The following is a 10,680-nucleotide window of genomic DNA, read 5'->3' as shown; positions in this document are numbered from 1 at the left end:
GCCCATCGAAGTCTCGCTTCTCTGGCCCAGGAATACACCACGTGCAGGTAGGTTCCCGGCGCCGCACGTTTTCCCCCCTCGCGATCGACGGTTACAGTCACCGCGCGGTTGGTCACCCACCGGCCACCGGGTGCGTACACGAGCCGCTGGCCGGTGGGCCCCGCTGCGCCGGGGGTGGGTTGACCGGGCCCACCGCGGCCATATCACCTCACTCACGTAGTCACGCGCACCGCGGCATCCCCCAAACCGCCCCACCACACCGAGCCCTCCGTTTCGTACGGTCCCCAAAAATCTCAATCCGTCTCGCTTTCTCTCTCCTCCTCCCTTCTCTCTCCTAACCGAAGAGGAGAGGGGGGGACGAAGAAAACCTCGCGCGAGGGATCGCGGGAGGCGGAGGACCCGTGGCCGGTGGAGGTGGCTCGCGCCGGCGCCGTCCGAGGTGAGCGCTCCGCTTCCCCACGACCGGGCTCGCTCGCTCGCTCGGAATTGGGTTCGGGATCCGGTGCCGGGGGGGCCCTAGATGCGGCGGCGGGTTCGATCCGGGCTGCGCTGGTTTCGCGCTGGATTGGACGGTACCCTGGATCAGACGCCGTGGCTTGTCCGTTGCGTAGGTGCAGACGTGGTGAATTGTTGCGATTGGGTCTCATTGTTGCGCTTGGTTGATCTGTGTGAGAAGCGGGAGTGAGGATCTCGGTGAGGAATCGGGTTGGGATTTTCCGGTTTGGCGCTGAGGTCATCCAATTCCACCCACTGGAATTTATGGTACTCTGTGCAGTTTATTTTTCACTGGTTACTGTTTTTGGGTATATGCTGGGGCTAGGCCCTAGGCATTGTCGTGTCTAAGCGTGGGAACGGTATTAATGTGCTGCAGTTGTTATAATGAATGTTAAAATTCTCGAATACAATCTGGAATTCACCATAAATCAACTTATAGCTGTATAGCAGGGTATTTTTTAACAGATTATCCTAACGCTTTTTGTGAACATCTCATAATGTTTTCGTTGCCAATAACCTTGACATAGAAGTGGAAGTGTGGAACTGTACTTTGGCTTGTGGAATTGAGTGTGTTTTTTTTCTTAAAAACAATTGTAGCTGAAACCTTTGATTTTTAGAATTTTGTTGCAACCATAGTGAAAAGTAGTAAAAGGCTTGTTGGTTTGTACCCTGATATGCGCTGCCAAATTTTGACCAGAGAAACCTTTTAAATATCATTGTTGGGTTTGTATGATTCTGATTGTAGAACTGACAGGGCTTTAGATTTGGAATCACTATCCTGCAGTCTCGTTCATGAAACATAGTGCTAAGTTCGAGTCTTGACTGTTTCTCTATTTGTGGTTTGCCGAACACATGTTGCCACACCTGACTTAGTTAATTTGACCTTCACTGTAGTATTTCTATTGCCGCACTTGTGGAGCAATGTAGTCTTAACCCGCTGTTCTAACAGTCAGCATGCCTGCCTGGTTGCCCTGTAATTGACTTCTGAAGTTCTGAAGCTGTATTATGATCAAAATGGTGGGAGTCTATAAACTGCATAAAATATGGCTTAGAAGACTTCAGATTCACTTGATCATATCAGGAGCATCCCTCTCCCCTTGTCCCAACTCCCCAGTACCCTGAAGCGAAATAACACCAGTAGTCCAGTACACATAATTGCCTTTGCCTTTCCTTTCGCTTCATAATTAATCCCTAGTATTTTTAATTTTGGCGAACATACTCTGTAGTTTTGTTAAGGTCTGCTCTTTCTTCAAGCATAATGCAAACATGGGTACTTTTAAGCTAGCGAAAAAAAATGCTTCCTCCTGAGGAAATAAGTGATTGAGTATATCTCCACAAATTGCCTGCAAGAGCAAATCAGCATCATTTTAAATTAACTTGAATCATATTTAATGGATTTTGAAATGTGAAGAGGCTCTTAGGTATTTGACATTAGTTCCTATGAGGTAATCCCGCACACAGGACACCAACAAGGTTATAATGTTGCTGCTTCAGTTATGTTAGGTTGTATTTATTATTTCTCATGCTTATTTAGGGTGCATTGAGCTATTCAGATGTATAATTGAGCTAGTTATGTTATATGCTCATGATATTCAAATTTGTTCTTTGCTTAACATTCAGATGGAGTACATATCCCCTGAGAGAAATCTGGAGGGGACTTGTGGAGATCCTGGGCCATTATTTGGAGACCAAGATAGTAGCCTGTTGGACCACTTGGATTATCAGGGAGGAGGAATTCCACAGCATGAGTCTCCAACACTGGATGATGGACTTTTAGTTGATCCAGCTGATGCAATTCCGTATTTATCCGCAGACTCTCTGCCCTTCATGAATGATCAAATCACATGCAATGTTATGAAATCTGCTTCAACTAGTCCAGAATCGTCGCTGAAGCAGGTTCAAGAACCTCTTAATGTTGAGTCTGATATACAGAATGATGCACCTGAACAAAATGTTCATGATAGTAACTCTGAAGAACAGGTCGCTTCTGTGGACTGTGATGTACCTCAGAACACAGAAGTGATTGGTGCAGTGCTGCCTCCAGAGCTTCCTGAAAGCAGTGGTAATGATACATCAAACTTTCAACCAGAAGCTGCAGATTCTGATGTGTATCATGGTGACTCTTTGCTAACTGAAAATAGCAATAAGGATTGCCAGCTTAACAATAGCAGTGCTGCTGCTGATGAAATTCCAAACTCTCCTGCGCTTCAGTTGGAAAATGAGGACATGGAAAAGTTACATGAGACTTCTCACAATGAAAAGAGTGGGTCAGAGGATGATCAAATGAATGGTAGGAAATCTAGCCCCATTGATGGTAGGGATAAAGAGAACTTCAACACTTCAGCTGAACCTCCCTCTTGGGTACAGATAGAGCAGGAAAATCCTGGTACTAGAAATGGCAGTTCCACTCCTGATAATCGTTTTGATTCGCCTCCCGACAGGTTTGCAAGACTGGAAAGGGACACACCGTCTCCTGATGGGAGGGTATCCCCTGATAGGTTCGCAAGACTAGAAAGGGATACACCGTCTTCAGATGGAAGGGTATCTCCTCCAGTCAGAAGTCCAAATGCCCATCATTCCGAGAAGATTGAGTCACAACGTCATGCCAAAGATGTTGCTGATTTAGCTCATTCTGAAAGCCCGCCAGAAAGACGCCGGTCCCGATCTTCTGAAAAGCATGATCCCAACCGCAAAAGAGCTTCTTCAAGGGAGTTGTCTCCGCATGGACAGAAAAGACGGAGAGAGTCTCGACATGGTGATAGGTCACCACGGCGAAGATCTGCATCTCCCCGAAGAAGATCTACACCCCCTAGAAGAAGATCTATATCCCCTCGAAGAAGATCTATATCTCCTCGAAGGTCCTCACACAAGAGGGACTCACCAAAGAGGGGAGACTCACCTAGGAGGAGGCACTCACCTAGGAGGAGGGATTCACCAAGGAAGAGAGACTCACCAAGGAGGAGGGATTCACCAAAGAGGAGAAGGGACTCCCCAAGGAGGAGGGATAGGTCAAAATCAAGGTCACCTTCAAGAAAACATGATAGACATAGAAGGGAACATGATAGATCTCGGTCAAGGTCTCCCCACCCAAGGGATCACCACAGACGATCTCCAAGGTGATTCCTTGCCATGAGTAACTTACAGACTACTGAAATTATTAATTCCTTTAAATGATTGCACCAGGTTCATGTTTGTGATTAGATGCTGTCTGGCCATACGTCCTTGATAGAATTTTTGTGTTGCGTGTACTTCTATTGTATTTACTTTGTGTTCACCTATTATGTTTTCTGCCTTCTAGTTTATTTTCTTCCATTTGTTTCGATATTGTAGAAGGCATTCACCAAGGCGCAGATCACCCTCATCAAGCCATCGGCATCGTTCACCAAGAAGGCATTGGTCACCACCTGCCAACAGGAAGACTGGACTGGGTAAGCCTGGAAAGAATCTATTCATTGCAGGATTTAGCTATGCCACCACCGAGCGAGATTTAGAGAAGAAATTTTGCAAATTTGGACGCGTAACAAGTGCGCGTGTTGTCCGCGATAAACGGTACTTACTTCCATATCCTGTCAGCTTTCCTTTGGTACCATTTTCAACAATCTTTCTTGCAAGTCATCTGGTTTCAGCACTTCTAATATTATTGTTTCATAGGGTAGTGTTGTCATTGGATGAGACACCTTTTTCTGTGCAACTCAAGCTCATATTTTGTTTATGATTTTTTTTTCTAGATTGCACCTTACTGAAAGAGTAATGGATAGCTCACACATGGGAATTGACTAGGCTACCCTGTGATTTTTGAAGCTTTTGCAAATTTGAAAAGAATGCTTTTGGGTGATTTATGAAGCTGTTGTGCAACTAAAGTATTAAATAGTGTAGTCCTTTATAAACCATTCTTCTAGTTTGGTTTCTATATTTCAAACAAGTCTAGAATAAGAAGTTCCACATTCGGTAGACAAGTCTATGTTATTTTTAAGCTCCTTGTAGTTTTGCATGTTGACTGATCATGATGGGAATTTTTTTTCTTGGCTACATGTGTAACCTAAAACACAATAGTGGTTTCTGTTTTTGTGAAATTATACAATAAAACTGGACTTTCACATCAGAGCAAATTGCAACTGAGCAGTCTTGTTATATGGAACAGAAAAAAAAATGAAAAGTGTGGAAATGATCAACTAAGGTGTGGGGACTGGGGAGAGGAAAGGGGAAGTGATCTGCTGGCAATACCCTTGAATGATTAAGCATTTCCTTTGATGATTCATTGTACTTACAGCTCAGCATGCAAGGGTGTAATTGGTAAAATTTATTCTGCCAAATCTACTAAAAATTTTAAGCAGTTCAGTCATTGGAGTTGACCTGGCTTACCCTTTTACTGATTAACCATACGGAAGCTTCTATTTGCGTGGATGAGTGCTTTGGTACTTTTGTGCACTAATGAACTTTACTGGCTATCAGTACCATATCGAACTAGTTCTCAGCATGCAGTAACTTTTGAGAACCAACCATTTTGCATTTGTACTCTGATATGCCACTTTGTTAGAGTGAAGTTACTCAATACTGTTTTTGTTCCTTTTCCTTATAGAACTGGAGATTCCCGGGGCTTTGGATTCTTATCCTTGGAGAAGGATGAGGATGCTGATGCAGCAATTCGTGCTTGTGACGAGACTGAGTGGAATGGTAGGATCATTCTTGTGGAGAAGTCGAAGGCACCTACATGGTGAATCATCCACCTTGGAGCTCGTACACCACCTTGGAGCTCCATGCACCATTGTTCATGAGGGACCTCATTGCTTCACTTTGCACAGATTTTACTGCTCAGAAAACGTAACCTATTATCGGTATGACATACTCGGTACATGTCGCAAGATCACTTGAACCTGGCTTTTGATGCTGTACTAGGAGTAAGAGTAATAATGCACTTCCTTGCTGACAGTTATAAAAGAATAAGATGTAATGTCACGCCTTAGCTTGTTTCAGGGCCCTGCTGCTGATAAGAGGGACTTAGTGGGTACTACCTTTTAGTGTCTGCAACCTCTACACCTGAAATGCTATACTGTGCCAGTTGGTGAGCTATCAGTACCCTTCTTCGACTTCGTCTTGGACTCGGGTTTGCTGACGGCACAAGTCAATACCAGGAGATTCAAGCTTGTGAGGCTGTTACTTGTCAAGGATTAAGTTAGTAGTTTAATAATCGATATATATAGGCTTTATATGTTTGCATCCTCTGAGTGGGGGGTTTAACAAGTGCCCTATAGTTTGTGTTTTCAATTCCAGATGGTTGGTGTTAAATATGGTTGCCGCGTTTAGACTCGTCATGCCTTTTCTGCTGACATGGTTCTTGTGCCTGTACTAAAGAATATATCTGTCTGTTCACGCGAATCGAATTTGAACTTGGATGCCAGTGTTCATTTGTTTGGGTGGCTGTCATCATGTCGTGTGTGTATATATACGTTCGATATTTTTATGCTCGCTCCTTGATCTCTGTTTGGCTCGTTGGCGCAATTATGGTGGTTGATCCCTGAGATATTTCCAGTTTTTCTCGACGTTGACAACTCGATCACGAAGGACCAAATCCTTTTGCAATGCATGGTCGCATGTGGCGAGATTGTTTTCTCCAAGACAGTGTAGTGTTTGCCCCTCCTGAACCACCTGTCGTGGTGTAGTTGTAGGCCAAGGAGGCTGGCGGTTTGCTTGGAGTGGGAGTAGATGCCAAGGAAGCAGGTGGCTTGGAAAAGAAAGAGAAGGGGCGGTTGCTCTCCTTATTCTAATCGTGTCCGGCAAACGAAGGGTCAGCTACTTGGTGGTTGCTAGGGTTTCATGGAGGAGACGACCTTTGGGCGGCAGGCCGGCAAGGTGGCGGTATTGGCCTATTGGCCGGTTCTGGCTTGTGACCACGAGGGTCCACTAGTCAGTACAGGTACTGGGGGCCTCATAGCCATATCTGAGATTAGTGTTTCTTCAGTTGACAATCTTCCAGCACTGGACCAAGATTGGGTTTGGATGTAACCGTTGTGTGTGATCACAAAGGCACAAAGGACTTCCGGAGAGGGGCGAGTATGGGTATGCATCGAACCAGGGCATCATCTGTCCAGACTCACGCGCTCCGATGCCGCCACTAATTTGGCCCCAGATCCTGGCACCGATTTGCGCCACAAAGCAGAGCTCGATGCGTCGCACGTTGCTCGCCAGTGGAGTAAACAACGGGCCCCTCTTATCCGAACTGAATGAAACGATGAACTCCAGTCCAGCTGCTCCACCTCGCTCACTCAACCGTATGATAGACTCTGTAGTAGTATTCTAGGAGAAATTTCTTCTTCGTTGCTCTTGATGTGTCCTCCAGGTACTACCGAACATCAGCTGCTTACTCTGAAAGACACTGCCTTTTGCAGATAGAACTGAAGCCAGAACACACACTGTCCTTATAGACACTTATCCAACGGTAGATTCGGTGGCGTAAAGAGAGGTAGTATTGTGAATTTGCCACCCAAAGATAAGAAACACTTCAGTAGGATCACGATAACATTTCAATGCAACACCGATTCAATAACTACTACTAGTAGTAGTAGTAGACAATTCTGGAGGATGGACGTGGAATCAGATTCAATAACCATTTATGCCACATGCATTGATGGGCATAAATAAATTCCGCCGGTCGAGTTCGTTGGGGTTGCCGATCGATCGATCGAGATATTATCCCTCCCCGTCAAATCTTGGCGGCAAGGATGGCGTGGCCGGCGAGTAAAAAACAACGCCCGGCATGTGCGCGTAACCAGCGTCCAAATCGCGGGCCTAACCCCTCCCACCCACCTCGACAAACTTTGTTTTTACAGGGCACTTTTGTCTCTTCTCCCACTAGGAACAATCATGCTGCCACGCTTGGACATGGCCATCCTACCAACTTCACTTCTCTGCTTATAGCTAGTCACTCCACACGTACCCTTAGCTTTGCTTGGCCAAAAAAGAAAACAGAGAAAGAAAAGGTTGTAGGGTAATTGTCATGACCAGACGAATATTAAAGCTGTGAACAAGATTAGTATCACGACTTGATGGGAATTTAGGCATCGATAAATGAAGAGGACGAATATGAAACCCTAGAAGATGAATATGGGATCCTAGAGGACGAATATAGGAGAAAAATATGCGCATCGATGGTCTATAAGAGTGCACGTCACGAGAGTTTGTATATGGCAACACAGCACAATATGCATGTGCTTTTGTAGCTCGCTCTCTCTCTTGCTCACATGCATGCTTTTGTGACACGGCCGACAAAGATCTTTGTAATCAGAGAGGAGACGAGGGCACGGTGGAAAATGTCGGTTACTGCGAAAGCTAAGAGGGGTGTTAGAGTACATGCTCTATCAGAGCCTATGGCAAAGCCAAGATTTTGCAAGCACAATGTATAAGGCAATAGTGACATGATTCCCCTTAGGTGCCTGTGCTGAGGCATTGTGAGAGCAAAGGAAAGAGGATAGTGGCACCGATACATGTTAGGGAGGCACCGGGTTGGTTACGGAGGTGGATAGGAGTTTGGCACCACGGTAGAAGACTGCAAGTGGATACTGCTGCCCCTCACTGTGAGGAGAGTGTGTGATAAGGTGGTTTAGGAATGCATCTTGATGAAAGATGAGTCATCCATTTCTAGAATTTATGAATCCACCTAGAGAAAATATTTGGTATCAGGATATATATATGCATATCTCTTGGACTTGTTGTACGAGATAACAGTCGAGCACGACGTGTATGATTGGCATAGCTATAGGTAGCATCTTCTATTGGCTTACATGCGTTTAGTCCAAATGTCTCCGTGCCATTTCCATGAGTAGTTTGCTACCTAAAAACTTTTATCTGCCCTGGAGATAGCAAATATAGTAGAGAGAAAAACTAGTTGCTAGAAATTGGATTTGTAGTGTGCTCAAGACTCATGTGGATTTTGATATTCTTTGGAACAGAGGATGGCCAAAATATAGGAACAGGAAGAAGTGTTTAGGGAGCGTCCAGATGCAACAAAGAAAAAAGGAATTAGAAGAGAGATTGCTATAAAAGAAATTTTGCACGAAGTTGGACCTCATGTTAAATCTCCTCCGAATTCTTTCTGGTTAAGCCATCCCTTAGGAATTTTATGGCAACTTTTATTAGGACGCCGTAAAAAATATTCCTACATGAATCTAATTCTGCCTAAATTTTGAGAGCATTATTAGTTCATTGAAGAGATTGATATATAATGGCGTATGCTTAACTCATGTTATGAAGATGCCCGTGCATATACGAGGGCTGATATTTCCAAAAGGAAAATATAGAAGAAAGGGGTGCTTTGCACGTCCACTTCATGCCACCAAAAACATTCCCCGTCGGGAGAATCTTTGCGCGGTCAGGTGGACTGCTCAACACCTGGTCAACTAAGATGTCGTTAATTTAAATTATCAAAGCCTATGGTCATGGACAGGACTAATCGTATCTCAAGATGCCACGTAATTAAGTATCTCTCTCCCCTTAATCTCACCACTAGCTGCCAGGGTCAGGGAATGGATAGTTTACGCACTGCGATTAGGCTCAGAAAGCGCGTAGATGCGGAACAAAATGCATCAACTATGAAGTCGCATCTTGCCCGAGAATTACGTGGGTTTTTTTTTTCTGTCTCGGAGCATAGAGTCTGTCCATTTCAAAGCATAACAGGGCACACGCACGACACACACCAAAAAAAAAAAATCTTCAAGCAAAAAGGGAAAAAAATTACAGAGTTTTTCTTCCTCAAGTGTCCTTCAATTAAGTTTCAAAGCTAAAAGACCGAAAGTGAAAAGGTTGAAGATGATGGTGTGCAATAAGCGAGCTTGCCATCGTATCGACCAACCGAAAAATGTTACTAGGTCAAATAAATCAATAGAACAGTAGTACTCCCTCTATCCCTAAAACAATGCAATTCTCGCTTTCCGATGAGTCAAATAATTTCAAATTTGATCAAATTTATATAAAATAGTACTAATACTTATATTATAAAATAAGTATTATTAGATTAATCATGTAATATATTTTCATACTAATTTATTTGGAGATATAAATATTAATAAATTTTTTTGTATGAATTTGGTAATCTTTAAATTGTTTGATTTTCTAGAAAGTGAGGGTTGTATTTTTTTAGAACGGAGGGAGCACGAGGGATTGTAAAAATCTGTTTATACCCGAGACTTCTTAGTTTCAGCTTGTATATTTCAAACACGTTAGCTTCCAATATAGAGAAACCCAGAGGGACTTTTCGCAAAATATCCTTACCAAGTTTCTCATCTTCCCGTAAAGCAACGCAATTAATCTACAACTGACAGCAAAGCAAGCTTTGAGCCTTTCCCAAAACACGCCGCCCCCATTTTCTCCTCCCTGTCAACCTTTTCCCTTTGAGAAATTCGGCCTTGCTATTCTACTCGCTGCGAGATCTTTAGCTCCCGGCCCCGTGTGGATTAGTCGCTGTCACGTTCGACGAGGGGCGCCAATTGCGGTGGCCACCACCTCCAATCCACTCCCCGCGGTCGCCGCGCCGAGCTGTTCTTGCTCTGTCCTCCTAACGTCCTCCTCACCATCCCCAAGATTTGATCTTTAGACCCAGTTCCTGCGCCCAGTTCTTCCCAAGGCGGAGGAGTGGTTGCTTCTCCGGGCTCTGAGGTTGGAATCTTGTCGCTCTCACAAGGTAGGTGTTCTGCCCGCCCAGTTCTTGGTTCCTTGGATCGGGGAGGCTGCTGTGTGAATCCGTTCGCGGATTACAGTCTTCTTTTCTTTAGTTCTTGAAAGCTTGGTACAGTAGATTTCACTTGGTCGCGAGTAGAATATTGTGTTTCCGGATCTGAAGTAGTGCTATACAGCTTGGTGTGTTACTATGTTACTCATGCCTGGTTTTTCAAAAAAAAAAAAATGTTACTCATGCCTCACGTACAAAGAATTTGTTCGTCTTTAACTTTGTGCTTCTGTTATTGTGCCATTCAGTGGATTTGGGATTCTGAAATTCTTCGCACAGGGAAATTTTAGTGCAGTTCGGAGCTGTTATATCTTATTTATCTTTTTCGCTTGTCTCAATCAATCCACTGCTACGATACGGAATCCTGGGTCTTGTGGCTTCCTTTATTTTTCCCCTGAGTCTGAGTGCCGACTGCCTTGTTGATGCTGTTGCTTTCAGTGGCCCTTTTTACCTAAATTTCCTTCTAT

The 10,680-nt window shown here is 44.3% G+C and overlaps 1 protein-coding gene across 2 annotated transcripts; it reads left to right on the top strand.

Annotated features, from left to right (window-relative positions):
- The first annotated feature begins 245 nt into the window (after window positions 1-245).
- Window positions 246-5,906, top strand: LOC112880474 (serine/arginine repetitive matrix protein 2-like). Of its 2 annotated transcripts, none has more exons than XM_025945112.1 (4): window positions 246-439; window positions 2,116-3,611; window positions 3,829-4,044; window positions 5,075-5,906. In XM_025945112.1, exons 2-4 carry the CDS (start codon window positions 2,116-2,118, stop codon window positions 5,211-5,213), a joined length of 1,851 nt encoding a protein of 616 aa, XP_025800897.1. In that variant the 5' UTR covers window positions 246-439; the 3' UTR covers window positions 5,214-5,906. The 2 variants fall into 2 exon arrangements, with proteins under 2 accessions (XP_025800897.1, XP_025800896.1); XM_025945111.1 differs by having other exon boundaries at window positions 3,826-4,044.
- The last annotated feature ends 4,774 nt before the right edge of the window (window positions 5,907-10,680 follow it).

The sequence above is a fragment of the Panicum hallii genome, chromosome 2 (genome assembly GCF_002211085.1).
Source record: "Panicum hallii strain FIL2 chromosome 2, PHallii_v3.1, whole genome shotgun sequence".
Lineage (NCBI taxonomy): Eukaryota > Viridiplantae > Streptophyta > Magnoliopsida > Poales > Poaceae > Panicum > Panicum hallii.
Note: the sequence above shows the minus strand (reverse complement) of the source record. Positions and strands in the feature narration are given on the sequence as shown.

What these genes read in the sequence shown, in the direction of transcription:
- LOC112880474 (XM_025945111.1), top strand. Translation starts at nt 2,116, where the DNA reads ATGGAGTACATATCCCCTGAGAGAAATCTGGAGGGGACTTGTGGAGAT. An exon ending in CACCACAGACGATCTCCAAG is followed by an intron (nt 3,612 to 3,825) that starts GTGATTCCTTGC and finishes TCGATATTGTAG; the next exon opens with AAGGCATTCACCAAGGCGCA. An exon ending in CGTGTTGTCCGCGATAAACG is followed by an intron (nt 4,045 to 5,074) that starts GTACTTACTTCC and finishes TTTTCCTTATAG; the next exon opens with AACTGGAGATTCCCGGGGCT.